The sequence below is a fragment of the Gekko japonicus genome, unplaced genomic scaffold (assembly GCF_001447785.1).
Source record: "Gekko japonicus isolate JY-2015 unplaced genomic scaffold, Gekko_japonicus_V1.1 scaffold1201, whole genome shotgun sequence".
In the NCBI taxonomy this organism is placed as follows: Eukaryota; Metazoa; Chordata; class Lepidosauria; order Squamata; family Gekkonidae; genus Gekko; species Gekko japonicus.
This window is the reverse complement of record NW_015172039.1, coordinates 345,616-366,321: the sequence shown is the minus strand read 5'-3', so window position 1 is coordinate 366,321 and position 20,706 is coordinate 345,616. Positions and strand designations below refer to the sequence as shown.

Genomic DNA, 20,706 nt, shown 5'->3' with positions numbered 1-20,706 from the left:
TAAAAAAAGAATGTTTTTAAAATGGCTCACCGTTGGCACCTGACACCTGAAAGATTGCCCCGTTTTCATTCTGGGACCAACAATAGCAGGGCTATTTTTGGGCAGGAACACACAGGAATGGAGTTCCGGCTGGCTTATTATTATTATTTATTTATTTACCTTCAACTTCCGGCTGGCTTATTATTATTATTTATTTATTTACCTTCAACTTCCGGCTGGCTTATTATTATTATTTATTTATTTACCTTCAACTTCTACCCCGCTCAAACCCCTCCCATGGGTCTCTGAGTGGCTTACATCGTTTTGTATTATCCCTATCTATGGGCACATATATATATCGTATTAGGGGCGGGACTACCTAACGGCACCCGGTGGGATTCAGTGGCCACGCCCACTACAGCCAAAACCTCTGCGTGCGCGGCTACAGAGGGAAGGCCCGCAGAGCGACACCCCCCCCGGCGACTCTGAGGCGGGGGGGCCCAGAGGGGGCCTGGAAGGATCAGGGAGGCATTTAAATGCCTCTCTGTGCCTTCCTCAGCCTTCCCTTCCCTTCAAGGGGGGGGGGGGCTTGCCTGGGCAATAATATGCGAATGAGCTGTGCTATCAGGGTGTGGCCTAATACGCTAATGACTTTCAGCTGTTGGGTGTGGCCTATTATGCTAATAAGTTCCTACTGGAACTACAAGGCTCTGAGAAAGAAATGGCGGGTGCCTTCTGTGACAAATTTTGCATCTGAAAATGTTCAGGTGGGGCAGGCGGGAAGCAAGCCGGCAGGGACGGGAGGCCTGCTTCTCTTGACCCAGACTTCCTCCTCCCTGTCCCCCCAAGCTCAGGCCTCTTCCTTCCGTCGTCCTTAAGAGGAAGACCACTCCAAGAGGGGCCAGGGCTTCTGGAGAGGGCAAACAAGGCTGAGCTCGCGAGAGAACGGGAACCCCACCCCTGGTCCAAGTACAGGCAAGTCTAAGTACAGAGCAAACTCATTCATGCAGTAGTCGAATCGCTCGCTCACAACTTTAATGCCGGTAGCTCACAAAGCAGAATGTTTTGCTCACAAGATTCCACAGCTTAGAGGGAGCCTCGGATGGGAGTCGTCTGGCAGGACGGCCGCCTCAGAGCAATCCGTGATGCCGGATTCAGGCGGAAACATGGGCTGGCCCCTGCCTCTTCCTAGCAGGCGGCCCCTCGCACCATCCCAAATCAGCTCCCCGGCCTGTTCCCCAAGTGATGCACACACAGTGGCAGCCACCAGAAGGCAGCTCAGGGCTTGGAATGCACCCTCCAGCAGAGCAAAGACCCAGGCAGGCACTCTGGGGCCTGGGCCTGGAGCACGCTTTGTGCCTCGCTCACTGGCCCTTCCCGGGGGACGAGAGCAAAGGGAACGTCGAGACGGGCAGGGAGGGTGACGGGAGAAGAAGAGGTGGGACCTCGGAGGAAGCAGACGGCCCGCCCACGGGGCTCTTGTCCTGAGCCCCAGCTTCACCCGCCGACCTGCCTCCGGTGCCGCTTCCCCAACCCAGGAAATGGGAACGCTGGACTCCAAAACAGGAATGGTGAGTGAGTAGCGTTGAATGTCATTCCTCTTAATTAGGCTGGCAAAAAATAGCGGTTTCTGCGACAACCACTAAAAACGCAATTTTATCAGAGGTGCGGGAAACCATGGGAGGGAGGGCTGGCTACAACACCTGGGCATGCCGGTGCGGTGTGTGTGTGTGTGTGTGTGTGAGACTAACCAGGTGTCCCTGATCTCTCCACCCCTCCCTCCCAAATCCCAGCACTGTAAACAAAAGCCCGGCTCCCAAGCCAAGTCAGCCAAGCAAATCTCACAATAAATCCAAGCGGAAGTGCCCTTCACACTCCCCCACAAACAGCTCTCCAAGAAACAGAAACAGTCTCACCCAAGAGGCTTCTTGGGGGGGGGGGGCTGCTTGTCCTCCTGAACTGTGTCCCAGAGGGTGCCTTCGTGGAGGCGGTGGGTCACACAGTCATGTGGTGGGGACTCTGATCTGGGAGAACCGGGTTTGATTCCCTACTCCTCCACTAGCGTCTGCTGGATGACCCTGGGCATGGCCGTAGTTCATTCAGAGCTGTTCTCTCAAGGACAGTTCTCTCAGAGCTCTCTCTGCCCCACCTACCTCACAGGGTGTCTGTTGTGGGGAGGGGAGGGGAAAGGAGACTGTAAGCCGCTCTGAGACTCCTCTGAGGAGTGAAGGGTGGGGTATACATCCAATCTCTTCTTCTTCTTCTTCTTCTCTGGGGCCTTCAGGGCACAGCCAGGGATGCCCAGCACAGAAAGCCATACAGAATTTGCTGGCTCATGATCTGGGATCGCCTTTCCCCCCTGGCAGCCCTGCTGCACCCTCTGGAGGGGCAAGCGCCACCCAGAGCCAGTTTGGCGTAGTGGTTAAGTGCGCGGTCTCTGATCTGGGAGAACCGGGTTTGATTCCCCACTCCTCCTCCACTTGCACCTGGCTGGATGACCTTGGGCAAGCCATAGTTATGGCACAGCTGTTCGTGAAGCAGTTTCTGTCAAGAGCTCTCTGAGCCCCACCTCCCTCCCAGGGTGTCTGTTGTGGGGAGGGGAGGGGAAGGGAAAGGAGTTTGTAAGCCGCCCTGAGACTTCCTTTGGGTAGTGAAGGGCCATGGGGTATAAACCCAATCTCTTCTTCTTCTCTTCTTCACCCTCTGCCTGCTGGCCAAAGCTGCCTGTGTTGGGGTGCTCTCCTCCTGCTGGTGGCTTCGGTCAAGTCCAGGGGTTGGGACCTAGCCAAGGGGGCAAGGCATGGTGGGGGGCTTCTGTGCTTCAAGCCTGCCTTCCTCCGAATTCCAGTAGAAACAAGAAGAGACTGGGGGGGATGCATCCCTGCCCTGCATGTGGACTTCCTGACAACAAGTGCCTGGAAACAGGATCCGGACGAGACGGACCTACCTGGGGCTCTACCAGTTGTCTGCATCAGTTTTTGTGACCTTAGGCCAAAGGGTGGCTCTGTGGGGATGGGGTGTGTATGGGGTGGGGGGGTGGGATTTGGGAACATGCCCCTCTCCCCCAGCACCACAGCCCCAACCCGCTGGGTCCCTCCCTGCTCTCCCACGCCCAGTTTGACCTGAAGGTGCTCCACACATCTCTGAGTGGTGCTACGGATGGCGGAAGCAGGGATCTGGTTACACCCCAGCAGAAACAGCCCAGCTGGAAGAACACAAATCAGTGAAGACCCTCCAAAACTAACCTGTTTTTAAAGTTATCTTCTGGGGTTTCTGGGATGGATGTGATAAGAACTAACTATAGGAACAGGCCAGACTCCGTGTTGGATCTGTAGCTTTCCTAAAAATATATCTCCTGGAATACGAAGAATCAGACGTTTGACCCAGAGGTTCATGAAGTGGTTCAGCCGTCCCAGAAAATCTCCTTCTGTTTGACTCTGGAGCCGACAAAGCAAGCTCTAGGAGCAGACGTGTAAGACAAGCCCTCCTGGTGTCATCGTCCCCTCCCAAAAAAAAATCATAAAGCTGTTTTTGACCAGAGTTTACTTTACCGCCTCTTCACTTCCTTGCTCAGGGCTGAAGCCCGAGCATGATCCCTAAGCCTAACCTTCCTCACAGAAATGCTGTGAAGGTAAGACAGTCTCAAGGTGCCCCAAATTCCTTGGCCAAACAGGTGGATACAGGCGTACACACGAACACACCTGAAGCTGCCTTGTACTGAATCAGACCACAGAATCATAGAGCCATAGAGTGGGAAGGGGCCACACAGAGGCCATCTAGTCCAACCCCCTGCCCAATGCAGGACCAGCCTAAAGCATCCCTGACAAATATTCCTCCAGCCTCTTCTCGAAAGCCGCCAGTGAAAGGGCACTAACCACATCTCCCTAGGCAGCTGATTCCACCTCTGAACCACTCTGGCCGTGAAAAAATGTTTCCTAATATCCAGCCGATACCTTTCTGCATGTAACTTAAACCCGTTGCTTCTGGTCCTCTCCTCTGCTGCCAACTGGAACAGCTCCTGGCCCTCCTCCAAACGACAGCCTTTCAGAAATTTAGAGAGAGCAATCATGTCCCCCCCCCCCGAGCCAGTTTGGTGTCGTGGTTAAGTGCGCGGACTCTAATCTGTGAGAGCCGGGTTTGATTCCCCACCCCTCCACTTGCACCTGGCTGGATGACCTTGGGCAAGCCGTAGTTCTGATAAGAGCTGTCCTTGAAAAAGAGCAGTTTCTGTCAAGAGCTCTCTCAGCCCCACCTCCCTCACAGGGTGTCTGTTGTGGGGAGGGGAAGGGAAAGGAGTCTGTAAGTCGCCCTGAGACTCCCTTGGGTAGTGAAGGGCAGGGTATAAATCCAATACAGGGGGGGGGGAGTTCACATTATGTGACATGCAAGCACTAACCAAGAACAGGTGTGGCACCAATCATTTCTTCAGAACAGGTGCATCTGGAACTTATTTGTTGTGGGGTGTTGGTGGGAAGTGCCATCCAGTCGCAGCTGACTTCTGGCGACCAGTGTTCCCTCTAAGCTGAGTCAGTGTGAGCTGGCTCACAGTTTTTTAGCCTCTGGCTCACACAGATTTTTGCCTTCGCTCAGGAAGGAGGGCTCCAGGGCAAACTGATTTACGCAGCAGCCAAAGCGCTCGCTCACAACTTTAATGCCGGTAGCTCACAAAGTAGGATCTTTGCTCATAAGACCCCACAGCTTAGAGGGAGCATTGGGGCTGACCCTGCTTAGCTTCTGTGAGCGAAGCAAGAGGCCAGCAATAGGGCTGCCCTCTCTGCTTCAGTGAATTACACTTTAAAGTCTGAGGGAGCCAGAGGGCTTCGGTCTCCATTTCAAAGAGGTTTCGTCAGAAGAACTTTCTGATGGATTTTCCCCTATCAGGTTATATATATGTGAACTGAATGAACAGTTTTTTAAAAAACCCAAACCCAAGTTCATTCACCATAATGGACAAAAGGCAGGTCTAAGAGAAACCAGTTCTTCCCTGGGCGAGGCAGGGCTGCACTTACCTGTAACCAGTGTTCCCTCTGAGCTGAGTTAGTGCGAGCTAGCTCACAGTTTTTTAGCCGCCGGCTCACACATTTTTGTCTTAGCACGGGAAGGAGGGCTCCAGAGCCAACTGATTTCTGCAGCAGCCAGATCGCTCGCTCACAACTTTAATGCCAGCAGCTCACAAAGTAGAATTTTTGCTCACAAGACTCCACAGCTAAGAGGGAGCATTGCTGGCGACCCCCAAAGGGTTTTCAAGGCAAGAGACAGACAGAGGTGGCCGGCCATTCCCTGCCTCTGCGTAGCCACCCTGGACTGGCTGAGTGGTCTCCCATCCAAGTACCGATCAGGGCAGACCCCGCTTAGCTCCTGAGACCTGACGTGATTAGGGCTGTTTGCTGCACAGGACGCAGAAACGCCTTCTCTGAAGGCAGCACCTCTGCTGTCGTAGGGCGGCTGCCTTTGCCCAACTCACAGCGGGCCAGATCTGGCTGCCGGGCAAAGGGGATTCCTCCTCCTCGACAGCACACTGCTATTGTGATGGTTGCACAAAGTGTGGAGACACCTTGTGGGCTATGCCTGTGACGCTATTAGTGGCAAAGAACACGGCGCCGCACAATTCCTCCCACCGCGTCTGTCCTGTTTTGTGACCTTTAGAAAGGGTTCGTTTTGCTTTTAATGGCTTCTATTATACGACTTCAAGGGCTTAATGCTCCAGCCTGCATGAACACAGCCAGCCCTTGAAAGCGCTGCTTGGAGGCTGCCCCCACGTCCTGCAGCAAGCCTGCCAGGTTTGGCGAACCTTTTCACTTTTAATGTCTCACGTCTCGATGTCTCTTTCCTCCCTCTCTCCAGCACTAGCAACTCGGCCCTGGTTCTGTTGATGTTTTAAGGCAAAAGATGGTACACAACATCAGAAGAGCCCTGCGGGATCAGACCAGTGAAGGTCCCTCTAGTCCAGCATCCTGCCTCACACAGTGGCCAACCAGGTCCTCTGGAGGGCCAATAGACAAGGCATAAAGGCCGAGACCTTCATAAGAACACCAGAAGAGCCCTGTTGGATCAGACCAGTGAGGGTCCCTCTAGTCCAGCATCCCACCTCACACAGTGGCCAACCAGTTCCTCTGCAGGGCCGACAACAGGGTGGAGAGGCCGAGGTCTTCCCCTGATAAGAACATCAGAAGAGCCCTGCTGGATCAGACCTCTGGAGAGCCAATAACATGGCATAGAGAACAAGGCCTTCCCCTGATAAGAACATCAGCAGAGTCCTGCTAGATCAGACTGCTGGTCCAGCATCCTGTCTCACACAGTGGCCAACCAGTTCCTCTGGAGGGCCAACAACAGGGCACAGAGGCTGAAGCCTTCATAAGAACATCAGAAGAGCCTTGCTGGATCAGACAAGTGGCCATCCAGTCCAGCATCCCATCTTGCACAGTGGCTAACCAGTTCCTCTGGAGCTCCAATGACAGGCCAAGGCCTTTCCCTGATAACAACATCAGAAGAGCCCTGCTGAATTAGACAAGTGGTCCATCTAGTCCAGCATCCCATCTCACACAGTGGCTAACCAGTTCCTCTGGAGCCCCAATGACAGGGCATAGAGGCCAAGGCCTTTCCCTGATAAGAACATCAGTAGAGCCCTGTGGGGTCAGACCAGTGGTCCATCTAGTCCTGCATCCTGTCTCACACGGGGCCAACCAGTTCCTCTGGAGGGCCAACAGACAGGGCATAGAAGCCGAGGCCTTACCCTGATAAGAACACCAGAAGAGCCCTGCTGGATCAGACCAGTGATCCATCTGGTCCACCATCCTGTTGCACACAGTGGCCAAGCAGTTCAGATGGAGGGCCAACGAGAGGGCATAGAGGCTGAGACCTTCTCCAGATATTGCCTCCTGGCACTGGGATTCAAAGTTTACTGCCTCTGAACATGGAGATAGATCAAGATGAGTACCCATGTTAGTCTGTTTGTAGCAGTAGAAAAGAGTAAGAGTCCAGTAGCACCTTAAAGGCTAACAAAATTTGTGTTAGCGCATGAGTGCAAGGTGATGCACATTGGAGCCAAAAATCCTAAATATAAATACACATTGATGGGGTCTGAACTGGCAGAGACTGAGCAAGAGAGAGATCTTGGAGTTGTAGTGGATAACTCACTGAAAATGTCGAGACAGTGTGTGACTGCAATAAAGAAGGCCAATGCTATGCTGGGGATTATTAGGAAGGGTATTGAAAACAGATCAGCCAATATAATAATGCCCCTATATAAATCAATGGTAAGACCTCATTTGGAATACTGTGTGCAATTCTGGTCACCACACCTTAAAAAGGATATTATAGCTTTGGAAAAAGTGCAGAAAAGGGCAACTCGAATGATAAAAGGGTTGGAACACTTTCCCTATGAGGAAAGGTTAAAGCGCTTAGGGCTCTTTAGCTTGGAGAAAAGACGACTGAGGGGTGACATGATCGAGGTTTATAAGATTATGCATGGGAAAGAGCAGGTAAAGAAAGAGGTACTTTTCTCCCTTTCTCACAATACAAGAACTCGTGGGCACAGGACGTCCTTCTTCACCCAAAGAGTGATTAACACTTGGAATTCACTGCCACAGGAAGTGGTGGGTGCTACAAGCATGGATGGCTTCAAAAGGGAATTAGATAAGCATATGGAGCAGAGGTCCATCAGTGGCTATTAGCCACAAGGTATAGCTAGGGGCTCTGGGGCAAGTGATGCTCTGTCTTCTTGGTGCTTGGGGGGGGTCAACAGTGGGAGGGCTTCTAATGTCCTGGCCCCACTGCTGGACCTCCTCATGGCACTGGTATTTCTGGCCACTGTGTGACACAGAGTGTTGGACTGGATGGGCCTTTGGCCTGATCCAACATTGGCGTCTCTTATGTTCTTATGAGCTTTTATGAGTTTCTGCTAACTTCTTCAGCTATGAAGAAGTTAGCAGTGACTTACAAAAGCCCATACCCTACCACAAATTTCATTTGTCTTTACATAAGAACACAAGAGAAGCCAATGTTGGATCAGGCCAATGGCCCATCAAGTCCAACATTCTGTCACACAGTGGCCAAAAATACCAGGTGCCATCAGGGAGGTCCTCCAATGGGGCCAGGACACTAGAAGATGCTATTGGACTCCTACTCTTTTCTACTGCCTCTCCAGTCACCACGGCTAGTAGCCACTGATGGACGTATCTGCTACAAATTACTCCTCTTTAGACTTGACCTGGATGGCCCAGGCTAGCCCGATCTCATCAGATCTTGGAAGCCCTGGTCGGTACTTGGACGGGAGAACCCAGGGAGTCCAGGGTCGGTACACAGAGGCAGGCAACGGCAAAGCCACCTCTGCTTGTTTCTTCCCTTGAAAACTCTCTGGGGTTGCTGCAAGTCAGCCTGCAACAACAGGACTTTCTACCCAACCCTCCTAAAACCCCGTCCCATGTCCCCTCCCCACAGGGCAATTGTGCTCATTGCACAGAGGAAACAAAAGGCAAAGAGAAATCCGAACGGGTCCTCCATCCTTCCAGTGGCTCCATCAACGGTGGCATTCATCTCTCTGGATATTTATACCTGACCTTTCCAGGTAACTGCACGCAAGGTGATGCACAGCGAAATAATTTGGAATTCAATGATCAGACAAAAGCTACAGAACAGAAACAGTCCTTCTTCACTCAAAAATTACTTCACTGCCAAAGGACCATAAGGCATGGATGGCTTTAAAGATACATAGAGGAGACATCTACCAGTGGCTACTACGCAAGGTGACTCCAGAGAACCTCTTACAGCTGCAAAGTGGGGGCCTGGTGGGCCTCTTGAGGGACGCAGTCCACATCTGGGGTGCCAGGATCCAGGCTGCAGGCACAGCCAGGTGTTGCATGGGGCCCTCCCAAGGAGCAGCAGGTGCCAGAAGGAAAAGACCTTCTGAAGAGCCCCCATTTATCTAGCCAATTCCTGCTTGACCCCCACTGCAAACTAAGGGTGTGCATTCAGCTATAGCTGAACCAAAAAAATACCTGAAAAATACCTTGTCGGTATTTTTCGGGTATCACATAAGCTGAATACAGATCACAGTTCTGTATTTGGCTACTGGTATACCCGAACCCGAAAAAGCCATTATTTTTTTCGGGTTCATTTTGCTATACGAAAAAGGTCTCATTAAACCTAACAGCCGGCTCAGCCGCCAGTCAGCTGTTGGGTTTAAATGCCTTGTAAACATGCCTGCTTCCCTTCCCAATCTTCTCCAGGCACCCATGTTTGCCTGGGGCAGACATGCCTGCTTCCCTTCCCGATTTTTTCCAGGTGCCTGGAGAAGATCGGGAAGGGAAACAGGCATTGTAAACATGCCTAGGTTCCCTGCCTGCCCTTTTCCAGCTACAATCTGTCAGCTAGAGAACGGAAGGCAGAGAGCCAGGCTTTCCCTTGTCAATTTCACTCCCAGCTGACTGGCGGGGACTGAAATTGAGGGGGAAATCTGTAGGGTCTGCCAGAGGTTAAGAAAGCATTCTAACATGCCTCCTTTCCCTCAGGTGGTTTAAACCGAACCCTAATATATTTGGGAATACCGAATTTAGCCCCAATCCGAATACTTTACTGGTATTTTACTGGGGAAGTCTGGCATTTACTGATATTTTTCGGGTCTCATTTACCCGAACCTGAAAAATACCAGCATTTATTTTTTTTTTGCATACCCCTGCTGCAAACAGCGGCCTGCACAACAGACGGCAGGTGCAGCCCTTGTGCTTTCCACCACAGATTCTTCTGACAGTCATGCAGCTGGGCTGTGGACTGAAGTGGTCAAACACCACAGTGAGGGAATCTCCGTTCCCAGTGTTCTCCCTCCGCAAAAAGACAGGAAGCTTCTGGGTGGGGCCGTGGCTCAGTGGCAGAACACCTGCTTGGCATGCAGAAGGCCCCAGGTTAAATCCCTGGCACCTCCGGTGAAAAGGCTCAGGTCATAGGTGATGGGACACCATCTTGATATCCAAGGGAGCCGCTGCCAGTCAAAGGGGGCAAGACTGACCTGGGGAGACCGGTCAGGGATGGCAGGCAGCTCTGTGTGGTTTCTCCTGCAGAACTCCCCAGGGTGGCGGACTCTCCTTCTCCCCACCCCAGCTTCCAGGACTCACCTCAATCAGGAAGTCTCCTGTGCGAAGTCCTGCGCGCCAGGCCACACCCTCCACGTCCACGGATTCCAGGTACTGGAGCGCCGGGAAAGCAGGTGTTGGGGTGAACTCCTCAATCGGAGTCTCCGCTGAAACAAAGAGGGTCGCAGGTCAGGGCGAGGTGCACAAAGGCCCACGTGACCACAATACCAATACGCAGGAGTGTGCGGCTGAACCTGCCCGGCAGGCTGGTGGTTTTCTCAGATCCACAGGGCTTTCGGCTGCCTCAGTCTGCTGCTGCAACCAAACCAAGACAACATATTTCTTGCAGTGAAGGAACAACCTGCTACTTCTAGAGACCTAACATTTCCAGAAAATTTGAAGCCACGGGGAAAAAAACCCTACCCCTATTTTTAAAAAAACAACAACAGAAATACGGAGAAAACTTAAATACATGCAATACTTAATTTCTTATCAAACTGAAAGTCCTTTAACTGATTTAACATTAAATGCGTCATTTATAACTTAGCACATAAAATTTGACTCCCTGACATATTTATAGAATTTAAAAGTATAAATATCTTCATTTTCCATAAGAAAAACTGCAAGTATAGCTGATATTTGAAGAATGAGTTGCAGACTGCAGCAAGGTTTTCCTTGCTCGAAAGCCAGTTGAATTCGACTCTAGGGGGCAGTGCTCATCTCTGTTTCCAAGCCGAAGAGCCAGCGTTGTCCGAAGACGTTTAAGTGGTCATGTGGCTTGCATGACTAAATGGCGAGGCACATGGAACACTGTTACCTTCCCACCGAAGCGGTACCTATTTATCTACTTGCAATTTCTTGCTTTTGAACTGCTAGGTTGGCAGGAGCAGAGGCCAGAGCCGGGAGCTCACTCCATCCCGCGGCACTAAGGTCTTGAACTGCCAAACTACAGACCTTCTGGTCTGCAGCTCAGCGCCTTAACCTCTGAGCCATTGCTACTAAAGCACAATTTTCAAACTTCCTTGAACCATGAGGAAAAGCAGGGTGTGGCAGTTTTAGATATAGATAGATAAATGTATCTTTAACATTTGCCATTTGAGAGGTAGGTATAAATAAAAGCTGAAGATACAAAACATCTTCTGTGGTAAAACAAAGAAAGTGTATTATGTGGACAGAAACTTTCGGAGTCACAGTAGGTAGGGCTGCCTGTATGTTTGGTTATTAAGCTAAACTTTATAACACTGAGAACATCAACCTCTTTAATAATGTATTATCATTAAGCATGTTAAAGCGTATTAATTGCTGCCAAAATCATTTACATTTGAACAAAAAAAAAATCCTTGAAAATACTGCATACTTTATCAGAGCTCTTCCAAATTTCCTAATTTTTCCATGGGGGGAAAAAATTCAGAAAGTCTTCAGAGTTTTTATTTATTTATTATTTTCAATTCATATCCCGCGTTGCCGGGACAAACTGGCTTTTCATGCAATACTTTTTGAATGAGTGAAACGCTTTGTAAACAAGGTTTTCCTCACTCAAAAAAGAGAAGATATTTCATAGGAGGTTTCTTTCAGTGCTACCCCTAATTGCCCAAATTTCCACCAGGAAATTGAAATAGTCCTCAGACATTTTCATACTATACTTTTTGAATGTGAAAATCCTTGACTTAAGAAGCATTTTACTCATTCTAAAAGAGAAAATACTTCACAGGAATTTATTTTTAGTGTTCTCCCAAATGTTGCAATTTTTCCATTGGAAAAACTGAAAAAGGCGGGGGGGGGGGGGGCGGGGCCCCCCCCCCCCCCCCCCATTTCATCTCTAGCTCATTCAGGTTGGTCAGAAAAGCCCTGTGGCCACACTCTCTGCTTGGTGATGCTGCCTGTTTCGCTTATTCCGGTGTGTGTGTGTGCGTGTTGGGTGACCAAAAACCCGCTGGGTATTGACCACTGCCACCAGCAACTTTGAGAGTATCTCCAGCTACACGGAGTCACACGTCTAGCACTCTGGATTTGCACTGCTGCTTAGATGCTTTGCCAAATTGCCGCACTTTGTTCCTAACAAGCTAGAGTGGGAGCGATCTATCTCAGCACCTCAATTTTGAGCTACAGCACTCCAGATACGGTGAGCTCATCCCCTATTACTGCACTTCAGTTAGCAAGCTCTAATAAGCATGGTGTGTTTACAGAGATCAGGCTTAGAGCATCCGAAATATAAGAACGTTCAATAAATGAATACAAAGTATACACAGTGTGTTCCAGCATTCAGGATGAGCAAGGGTACAAAGAAAAGGTGAAAACATGCACTGCTCTTTCCTTGGTATTGTCCCTAAACTATGTTTAAATAACATAGGCTAGTATTTCTTAAAGCTACAACATTTCAGGTTCAGCGTGAGCTTAGTTCTTATGGTTGGGCCATGTGGACAAGATGGGAGCCCCTTAATCCTGCATGGGGTCAACAGGGCTGCTGAGAGCCACCATGGGCCTCCGGACAAATATTCTACCTCGCCCCCAAATCCAAACCATAGGTCTAATTTTGTAATTTTATGTTTGTACACAAATGTGTACCAATAAAGGGTGCATTTGAAGAAGTAGGCTGTAGTTCACAACAAATTCATATCACAATAAATCTTTAATAAGTATATCAGTAAGAAATCTATTTCAGTATACCCTTGTATTTTTACCTAGCACAAAACCTGGGGCAATCCATAGAATAGAATCACAGAGTTGGAAGGGACCTTCAGGGTCATCTAGTCCAACCCCCTGCACAATTGATTATGTAGCGGTGCTGAATGAGAAGTACTCGGATCACTGGGATTGATTTTGCTGACATATTTTCTAAAAAGATTATGCCATTTGTCATATAACATGAAGTTTACTGTCTACAATAGCAAAGCAGCGTTTACAAAGGGATATTAGATGTCCCACCTATAACAACAACAACAACAACAACAAGATTATGCATGGGAAAGAGCAGGTAGAGAAAGAGGTACTTTTCTCCCTTTCTCACAATACAAGAACCCGTGGGCACTCCATGAAATTGCTGAGCGGTCGGGTTAGAACGGATAAAAGGAAGTACTTCTTCACCCAAAGAGTGATTAACACTTGGAATTCCCTGCCACAGGAAGTGGTGGCAGCTACAAGCATGGACGGCTTCAAAAGGGAATTAGATAAGCATATGGAGCAGAGGTCCATCAGTGGCTATTAGCCACAAGGTATAGATAGGGACTCTGGGGCAAGTGATGCTCTGTCATCTTGGTGCTTGGGGGGGGGTCAACAGTGGGAGGGCTTCTAATGTCCTGGCCCCACTGGTGGACCTCCTGATGGCACTGGTATTTCTGGCCACTGTGGGATACAGAGTGTTGGACTGGATGGGCCTTTGGCCTGATCCAACATTGGCATCTCTTATGTTCTTATGTTCTTAACAACAATATACAACAACACTCACTGCCTGGACAGTGTTTAAAATGTAATTAAATCTAACAGGGGGGGGGAGCAAAGAAAGAGTTCTGACTTCGTCTCACACATGTAACCACTAAAACGATTAACATTCCATTACATTAGCTGTTGTAGATTTTCCAGGTTGTACGGCCGTGGTCTCGGCATTGTAGGACCTGATGTTTCGCACAAAAGGTCTACATCTGACAATAGCACTACAGATAAGATTAGGATTTCAACAGCCAATCCACATCCAAAAGAACCTCCTCAGGAAACCCCCTCAGGAAACAATCCATACACAAAAGAACCTCCTCAGGAAAGCGCCTCCATTAGCATGTTTCACAGCCTGGGGAACGCCTACAAGATAATGACTCAGCCCTACCCCACCTTCCTGAGTAGATATAAATTACCTGCCTACCCTTTTTCTTCTTCTCACCTTGACACAGAGAGTGCGCCGTCTTTCTGTGTTATACCTCTGCGGATGGCAGTCACAGCTGCTGGTAAAACGTCAGGTCCTGCAATGCCAAGACCACGACCGTTCAGCTCGGGAAATCTACAGCAGCTAATGAACTCCAGCCGTGAAAGCCTTCGGCAACATATTCCATTACATGTCTGGAAGGGGGGGGGACTTCCTGTTTCTTATCTGATAGATCATGGGAACTATTAACCACCACCACCCCGCCTTCTGTTCATAACTTTAACAAAGGTTTGCTGCTACACCGCCAACCAGGGACATGAAGGAGTTGAGACCAAGACTGACAAATAACGGAGGGAACTGGAAGGGGCGAGGGGAGAAATGAATGGAAAACAGCAAAATGAAGAAAAAGAGATTGGATTTATACGCCGCCCTTCACTTAGAGTCTCAGTGTGGCTTACAAACTCCTTTCCCTTCCCCTCCCCACAACAGACACCCTGTGAGGTGGGTGGGGCTGAGAGAACTCTGACACAAACTGCTCTTTCAGGAACAGCTGTGCCAGAGCTTGTGACTGACCCAAGGTCATCCAGCCAGGTGCAAGTGGAGGAGTGGGGAATCAAACCCGGTTCTCCCAGATTAGAGTCCGCACACTTAACCACTACACCAAAGTGTAGAAAAGAGAAATTCAGGGTAGAGGAACAGTTGTTTAATTTTCTGCAACACACTAGTAGGAAGATCTGGCTGAGCAGACAAAACTATGGAACTGGGTGGAAGAAAAGGAGGAGGGAAACTGCTGGAAACAACAACCCTGTTAGGAGGCTGCAGCACGGCAATGACTCTGGCTGCCATGAGCTGTGCTTGCTGGTCTTGCCTTGCTCCAGTGCTTGCCTAGTGGATAGATTTGCAGGATATGCAAGTTTAAGGCTCCTTGTAGAAAAAAAGGCACATCTTTTGGTTCCTTTGCAGAAAGGCACATCCAGCGGAAAACAGTGGAGCGGCTATTTCTTGAGCTCTGCCTTCCCTGTGCCTCTAGTGGCTGCAGTGCAGAACTGCATTAGAAGTAAAAAAAAAATCAAATGCATTCTGAAAGCAGCATGATGCTCTCTCGAATGTCCTGGGGTTCAAAAGCCACGAGATAAGAGAGCTTCTTTTCCGTCGTCCAGAGAACTTATGACCTCCTCTTGGGAGAGTCTGTCCCACCTTGGGGTCGTTTACCTTTCTGCCCCAAAGAGGAAGGGTTTACTATCCAGCCATTTGGCTCTTCAGTCTCAGTCCCTTCAGGTGTGACATTCTAGACAAGTGTGAAATGGTAAACCATTGTCCTACTTTGGCCAGAGCCATTCGCTTGCTTAAGTACTCTGCACTTGGAGCTTGGTATCTCATCCCGCCCCCGCCCCCTTAAGGGAGTTATGGGATGGTTGTGAATGGTCGTGTGAGTGTATATGAGTATGGTTGTAGATCACCAAATGATTGCATCTTAATTTCGTTGTACTATGTACAATGACAATAAAGTATATTATATTATTATTATTATTATTATTATTATTATTATTATTACAGCTACCGTTTTGCAGCCGAGTTCCAACTCACACACAGAATGCAGTCACGACGACTATTTCTCCATGTGCACACTGACTCTTGGTTCCACATTTCAACATGTTTGCCACTGCATCTCCCAGTGTGTTCTTTAATGTGAACGGGGGCACCACGCAGATCCTTTCAGCCTCCTCAAATGAGACCCTGGACCAAATGCATGGAAGCCTCAACCTGCCCCTCCTCCTCCTCTGACAGTGAATGATGAACCCCACCACGAGGTGGCGCAAATTTTGGACTCTAAGATCCGCAAAGGGGTGCTGTTTTATTTGATTCAGTGGAAAGATTTTGGTCCCTCCCAGAATGAATGGGTCCATGAGTGCCATGTAAACGCCCCTTGTCTCCTCCATGTCTTCCACAAGAAGATCCCTAACAAGCCGGAGGGGGCCTTGGGGGGGCAGGATGTCAACTCGCTGCCATAAAGGCTGCTGGTGTGGGGGGGAACGTTCACTCCTTGGAATGTACTTTCGTTTTCCTCAGTGATGCCCCCTTATCTGTATGACCTCATGCAGTTCCGCAGGGCCTGCAAGACGGAGCTCTTCCGCCAGGCTTTTGAGTAGGAGCCGCCACCGTCACTGTACCCACCGTGCTGCCATCTTTGGCGATGCAAACTGGCCGTGGGAATGGAGAATGGACAGAGCGCAGACCGATCAAGAAGAGACAGTAGAACCTCTGAAACATTGCATTGGAGTCCCTGTCTTGGATGATATGTTGTTGTGAGCACCGATTTTAAATGTAAAATGTAAATGTAATTGGTTTATCTGGTTTTAGGGTTATGTATGGCAATGGCCTCTTGTTAGCCGCCCTCAGCCCATGTGGAAGGGTGGGATATAAGCCAATTAAATAAATAAATAAATAAATAAATAAATAAATAAATAAATAAATAAGTGTTTTATGTGCTTGGCCCTGAATGCTTCGCCGCAACACCCCCTCTGGGAAAGTGGGACCGTTACATTCTGGCGGGCCCCTCTCCTCCCCTCATTGGCTCTACGCCACCCAGTGACCCCCTTTGAACAAGGTGTATCTGTTCACCCCGCGCCTTATGCTTTAGTCTTAACACAGATCCTGATGTAGATGCCCTGCCGATACTGCTTCAATAAACTTTCCTTCCGAAAAAGCGAGTGGCTGAGTCTGATTGCTGCAGGAGCCTGACAGGTGCCGCTGTTCTCTGCACTCCTCTCCCGAGTGGACATGAGTCGCCGTGTTAAAGCTGCAGTCGAGGTGATGTTAAAGCCTTTGGCCTGAGACCCTGGAGGGCCGCTGCCCGCCTGAGTAGACAGGACTGACTGTGATGGACCCAGGGTCTGGCCCAGGAGGACAGAGCCGCTTCAGGAGTCAGTCAGGAAAGGGAAGGAGGCCGCGTGGGGGACTAGCTGGGCAGATGGGAAGCAGGCTCCGAAAAGGAGGACCAGGGTGACACACGCCTTTGAGGGAGCCTGCAAGAGCTACTTCCTGTTTACTTTCTGCCGGGGAAGGGCCTCATTGAGGTCTTGTTTTGCGTGTGTTGTGTCGGTTGTGGTCTTCTTGTCTGTGTGTCTTAGCATTTCCCATCTGTAAGTGTCCTCTCCCTGCTGGAAGCAACAAAGAGACCCGGTCTTGAAGCTACCGGAGTCTCCGGTGTGCTGGCTACTGAACAGGACTGAAGGGCGATCTGAAGAAGAAGCAGAGTTGAAGGAGTCTCGGAGCACCTTCCTCTCCCCAAAACAGACACCCCGTGAGGGAGGTGGGGCTGAGAGAGCTCTTTTGAGAACTGTGACCGGCCTAAGGTCACCCAGCTGGCTGCCTGTGGAGGATGAGTGGGGCATCAAACCCGGTTCTCCAGACTAGAGTCTGCAGCTCTTAGCCACTGCACCGAGCTGGCACTCTGACAGGCAAGTTTGCCACCACTCGCCATGCCTCAGAGGCATGCTACAGCTGGAAGCTTGAAGATGAAGCAGAGATTTAAGGGGTGTGATGGGCCATTATTACGGCGCAATGCACCATCCCTGTAGACCAGCAGTCCCCAGCCCTTTTGAATTTGTGGGCATCTTTGGAATTCTGACAGAGGCTCCTGAAGGAGGCGGAGCCAAGCACGAAACGTCAGGGAGCAAGATTAGGCACCACCCTCACAGTAAGTCTACAGAAGCTCTGTTTAAACGGGTGCCTTTTGCCCTGCACGGCCAATCAGAAGCCTCACTGGGGGAAAGCCCCATCTAGCCCCGCCCACTTTAAAGAAGCATTTGGTGGGCTCCGTGGTGCCCCTGTGGTAGGCAGTGTTGGACAGAACAAGACAGACAGGTTGTAAATGAAGAGGAGGAGGAGGAGGAGACTAGATTTATACCCTGCCCTTCACTCGGAGTCCCAGAGCGGCTTACAGACTCCTTTCCCTTCCCCTCCCCACAACAGAAAGACACCCTGTGAGGTGGGTGGGGCTGAAAGAGTTCTTGACAGAAATGGCTCTTTTTCAAGGACAGCTCTGAGATAACTTGTGACTGACCCAAGGTCATCCAGCAGCTGCAAGTGGAGGAGTGTGGAACCAAGCCCAGTTCTCCCAGATTAGAGTCTGCAGACTTAACCACGACACCAAACTGGAGAGGAACAGAGACCAGTCGGAGTGCCAACTCCCTGATGGAGGTGGGGGGGGGGGTCTCCCAGGGTTACCACTGCTCTAGATGACAGACAGACGTTCCCCTGGAGAAAATGGCTGCTTTGGAGACTGGACCCTATTGCATTTTGTCCTGGTGACGTCCCCACCCCCCACATCTACCGGACTTTCCCAACCCGGAGATGGAAACCCTCGAGACCAGCAGGCCCTGGGAAGCAACAGGGGCGGGGTAGCTCAGTCTTTACGGGAAACCCACACATACATACTGTTAGGAACTCTGCCAGTCCTGGAAGCGGGAAGCGTGCATTTTTTAGCTAGTTTGCTTCCAAGGAGTTAAGGGCAAAGTCCAACACCAGGTTGGGGGGAGGCAATGAAGCCCCTCCCCTCCTTTCTCAGCCTGCGGCAGCCACCCTGTCCTGGCAAAGCCGAGTTCTGCTTTTAGAGGGAAAAAAGAATCTCGTACGGACTGGGGGACCATCTGCTTGAGCAGCCAAGTGTATGAAAGGGCTCTCGGGATGGCAGGCCGGGGAGAAGGGCTCTGTCTCCTGGGAGTCACCCCAGTAATACACCCGTTGGGTTCCACCGTATCCTGGCCACAGGATCCCCCAGTGGCAATCTGTAACTGCTGGAGAGGACAAGCCCCTGGAATGAATCATCTGTCCCCCAAGCACAGAGCGCTCAAGCTCTCAGTTAGGCAAAACACCTTGCTAGAACGCAGCATTTCAAGGGGCAGAGAAGAAGAAGAAGAGATTGGATTTATACCCCGCCCTTCACTTGGAGTCTCAGAGCGGCTGACAAACTCCTTTCCCTTCCCCTCCCCACAACAGACACCCTGGGAGGTGGGTGGGGCTGAGAGAGCTCTGACACAAACTGCTCTTTTTCAAGGACAGCTGTGCCAGAGCTTGTGACTGACCCAAGGTCACATCAGCAGGTGCAAGTGGAGGAGTTTGTAAGCCGCTCTGAGACACCTTTGGGTAGTGAAGGGTGGGCTGTAAATCCAATCTCCTCCTCTTCTTCATGTGGTGAGAGACAATGGGCAGAAGTCCCAGCTCTGAGAATGAAAGTGGTGATGCACTTTTAACTGCTGCAACTTCAAGAAATACTAGCCTGTTCTAACCATTCATTCAGGTGGGAAGCCGTGTCAGTCTGAATCAGCAGGACAAAAGTTTGAGTCCAGCGGCAGACTAATCATTGTTTAGGATAAGTACAGAGTGAACATAAGAACATAAGGGAAGCCAATTTTGGATCAGGCCAGTAGCCCATCCAGTCCCACACTCTGGGTGCGTTCAGACGGGGCGTTTCTGCCGGCATAAACTGCACCGGTTGGAACCGGTGCAGTTTATGCCGGCAGAAACACGATCAGACTCACCCTCCTGTCAGCGGAGCCCTCCGGTGGATGCCCGCTCACACGCTGCAGGTGTCGGCGTTTTTAAACTTACCTTTAAAGTTTAAAGCTCAACCTGGCCTCGCTTAAGTCCCGGACTCCTCCGGGACGGTAAAGTAAGGGCTTTTAAAAATTATTTTAACAAACGCTCAGGGCGAAGCTTCTCCTGAGCACATATCACCTAGTTTAAAAAAAAAAATGGCGGGGGAAAGCCGGAAGCCTCAGGCTTCCAACGGAAGTAGCTGCGCAACGGAGGAGAGCGATCAGACGCCGGGGTGCACCGTTTTCAACCGTTGCACTCTGTTTACCACCACTTCGGACCTAGTGGCAGAGTGCAACGGTTTAAAAGGATTTACAACGGTTAGGGACGGGAGGCAGATGTTCGCCGTCTGAACGCCCGTAAGTACACCGGTTGGAACCGGCACCCTAACCGTTGTAAAGCCCCCGTCTGAACGCACCCTCTCTGTCACACAGTGGCCAAAAATACCAGGTGCCATCAGGAGGTCCAGCAGTGGGGCCAGGACACTAGAAGCCCCTCCCACTGTGCCCCCCCCCCCAGGCACCAAGAAGACAGAGCATCCCTTGCCCAAGACCGAGAGTTCCTATTTATACCTTGTGGCCACTGATGGACCTCTGCTCCATATGCTTATCTAATTCTCTTTTGAAGCCGTCCATGGTTGTAGCCGCCACCACTTCCTGTGGCAGTGAATTCCAAGTGTTAATCACTCTTTGGGTGAAGAAGGACTTCCTTTTATCCGTTCTAACCCGACCGCTCAGCAATTTCATGGAGTGCCCACAGAGTTCTTGTATTGTGAGAAAGGGAGAAAAGTACCTCTTTCTCAACCTGCTCTTTCCCATGCATAATCTTATAAACCTCGTGAGGATTGTGTTTTCACCTTTCCTTTCACCTGACAGCAGGTGAGCTCTCCATCCCTCGAGGGCGATAGCTTGGAATTATAACAGTGGTTTAGACCACCCCCTGGGTCACTTGAAGGAGAGAAGCAGGAGGTGCAGCAGCTGGGTTAAGCCTCTAAACAACAATGCAGATCTGGAATACCGGATGTGCAAATCCGTCCAGCAGGAAATCTCAGATTTGACGGTGGCAGCAAATAGTGCCCAATTTCTTTTTAGTACCCCGACTGGCCCCGTGAGTAAGGGAAAAGGGATGTCATTGTTGAGTGGGGACATGAAATGGCTGCAGGATTTTCAGACCCTGGCAATAAGGGGCACAGCGAGTCCGTTTCTTCAC

General features: G+C 50.3%; 1 protein-coding gene across 1 annotated transcript in view; it reads right to left on the bottom strand.

Moving 5' to 3' along the window:
* The window catches only part of SHANK3 (SH3 and multiple ankyrin repeat domains 3), a 368,789-nt gene that overhangs the window by 68,168 nt on the left and 279,915 nt on the right, over positions 1-20,706 (bottom strand). The window contains exon 18 of the mRNA XM_015420662.1: positions 10,089-10,213. Coding sequence (XP_015276148.1) covers positions 10,089-10,213 — 125 coding nt within the window. The remainder of the gene's footprint in view (positions 1-10,088; positions 10,214-20,706) is intronic.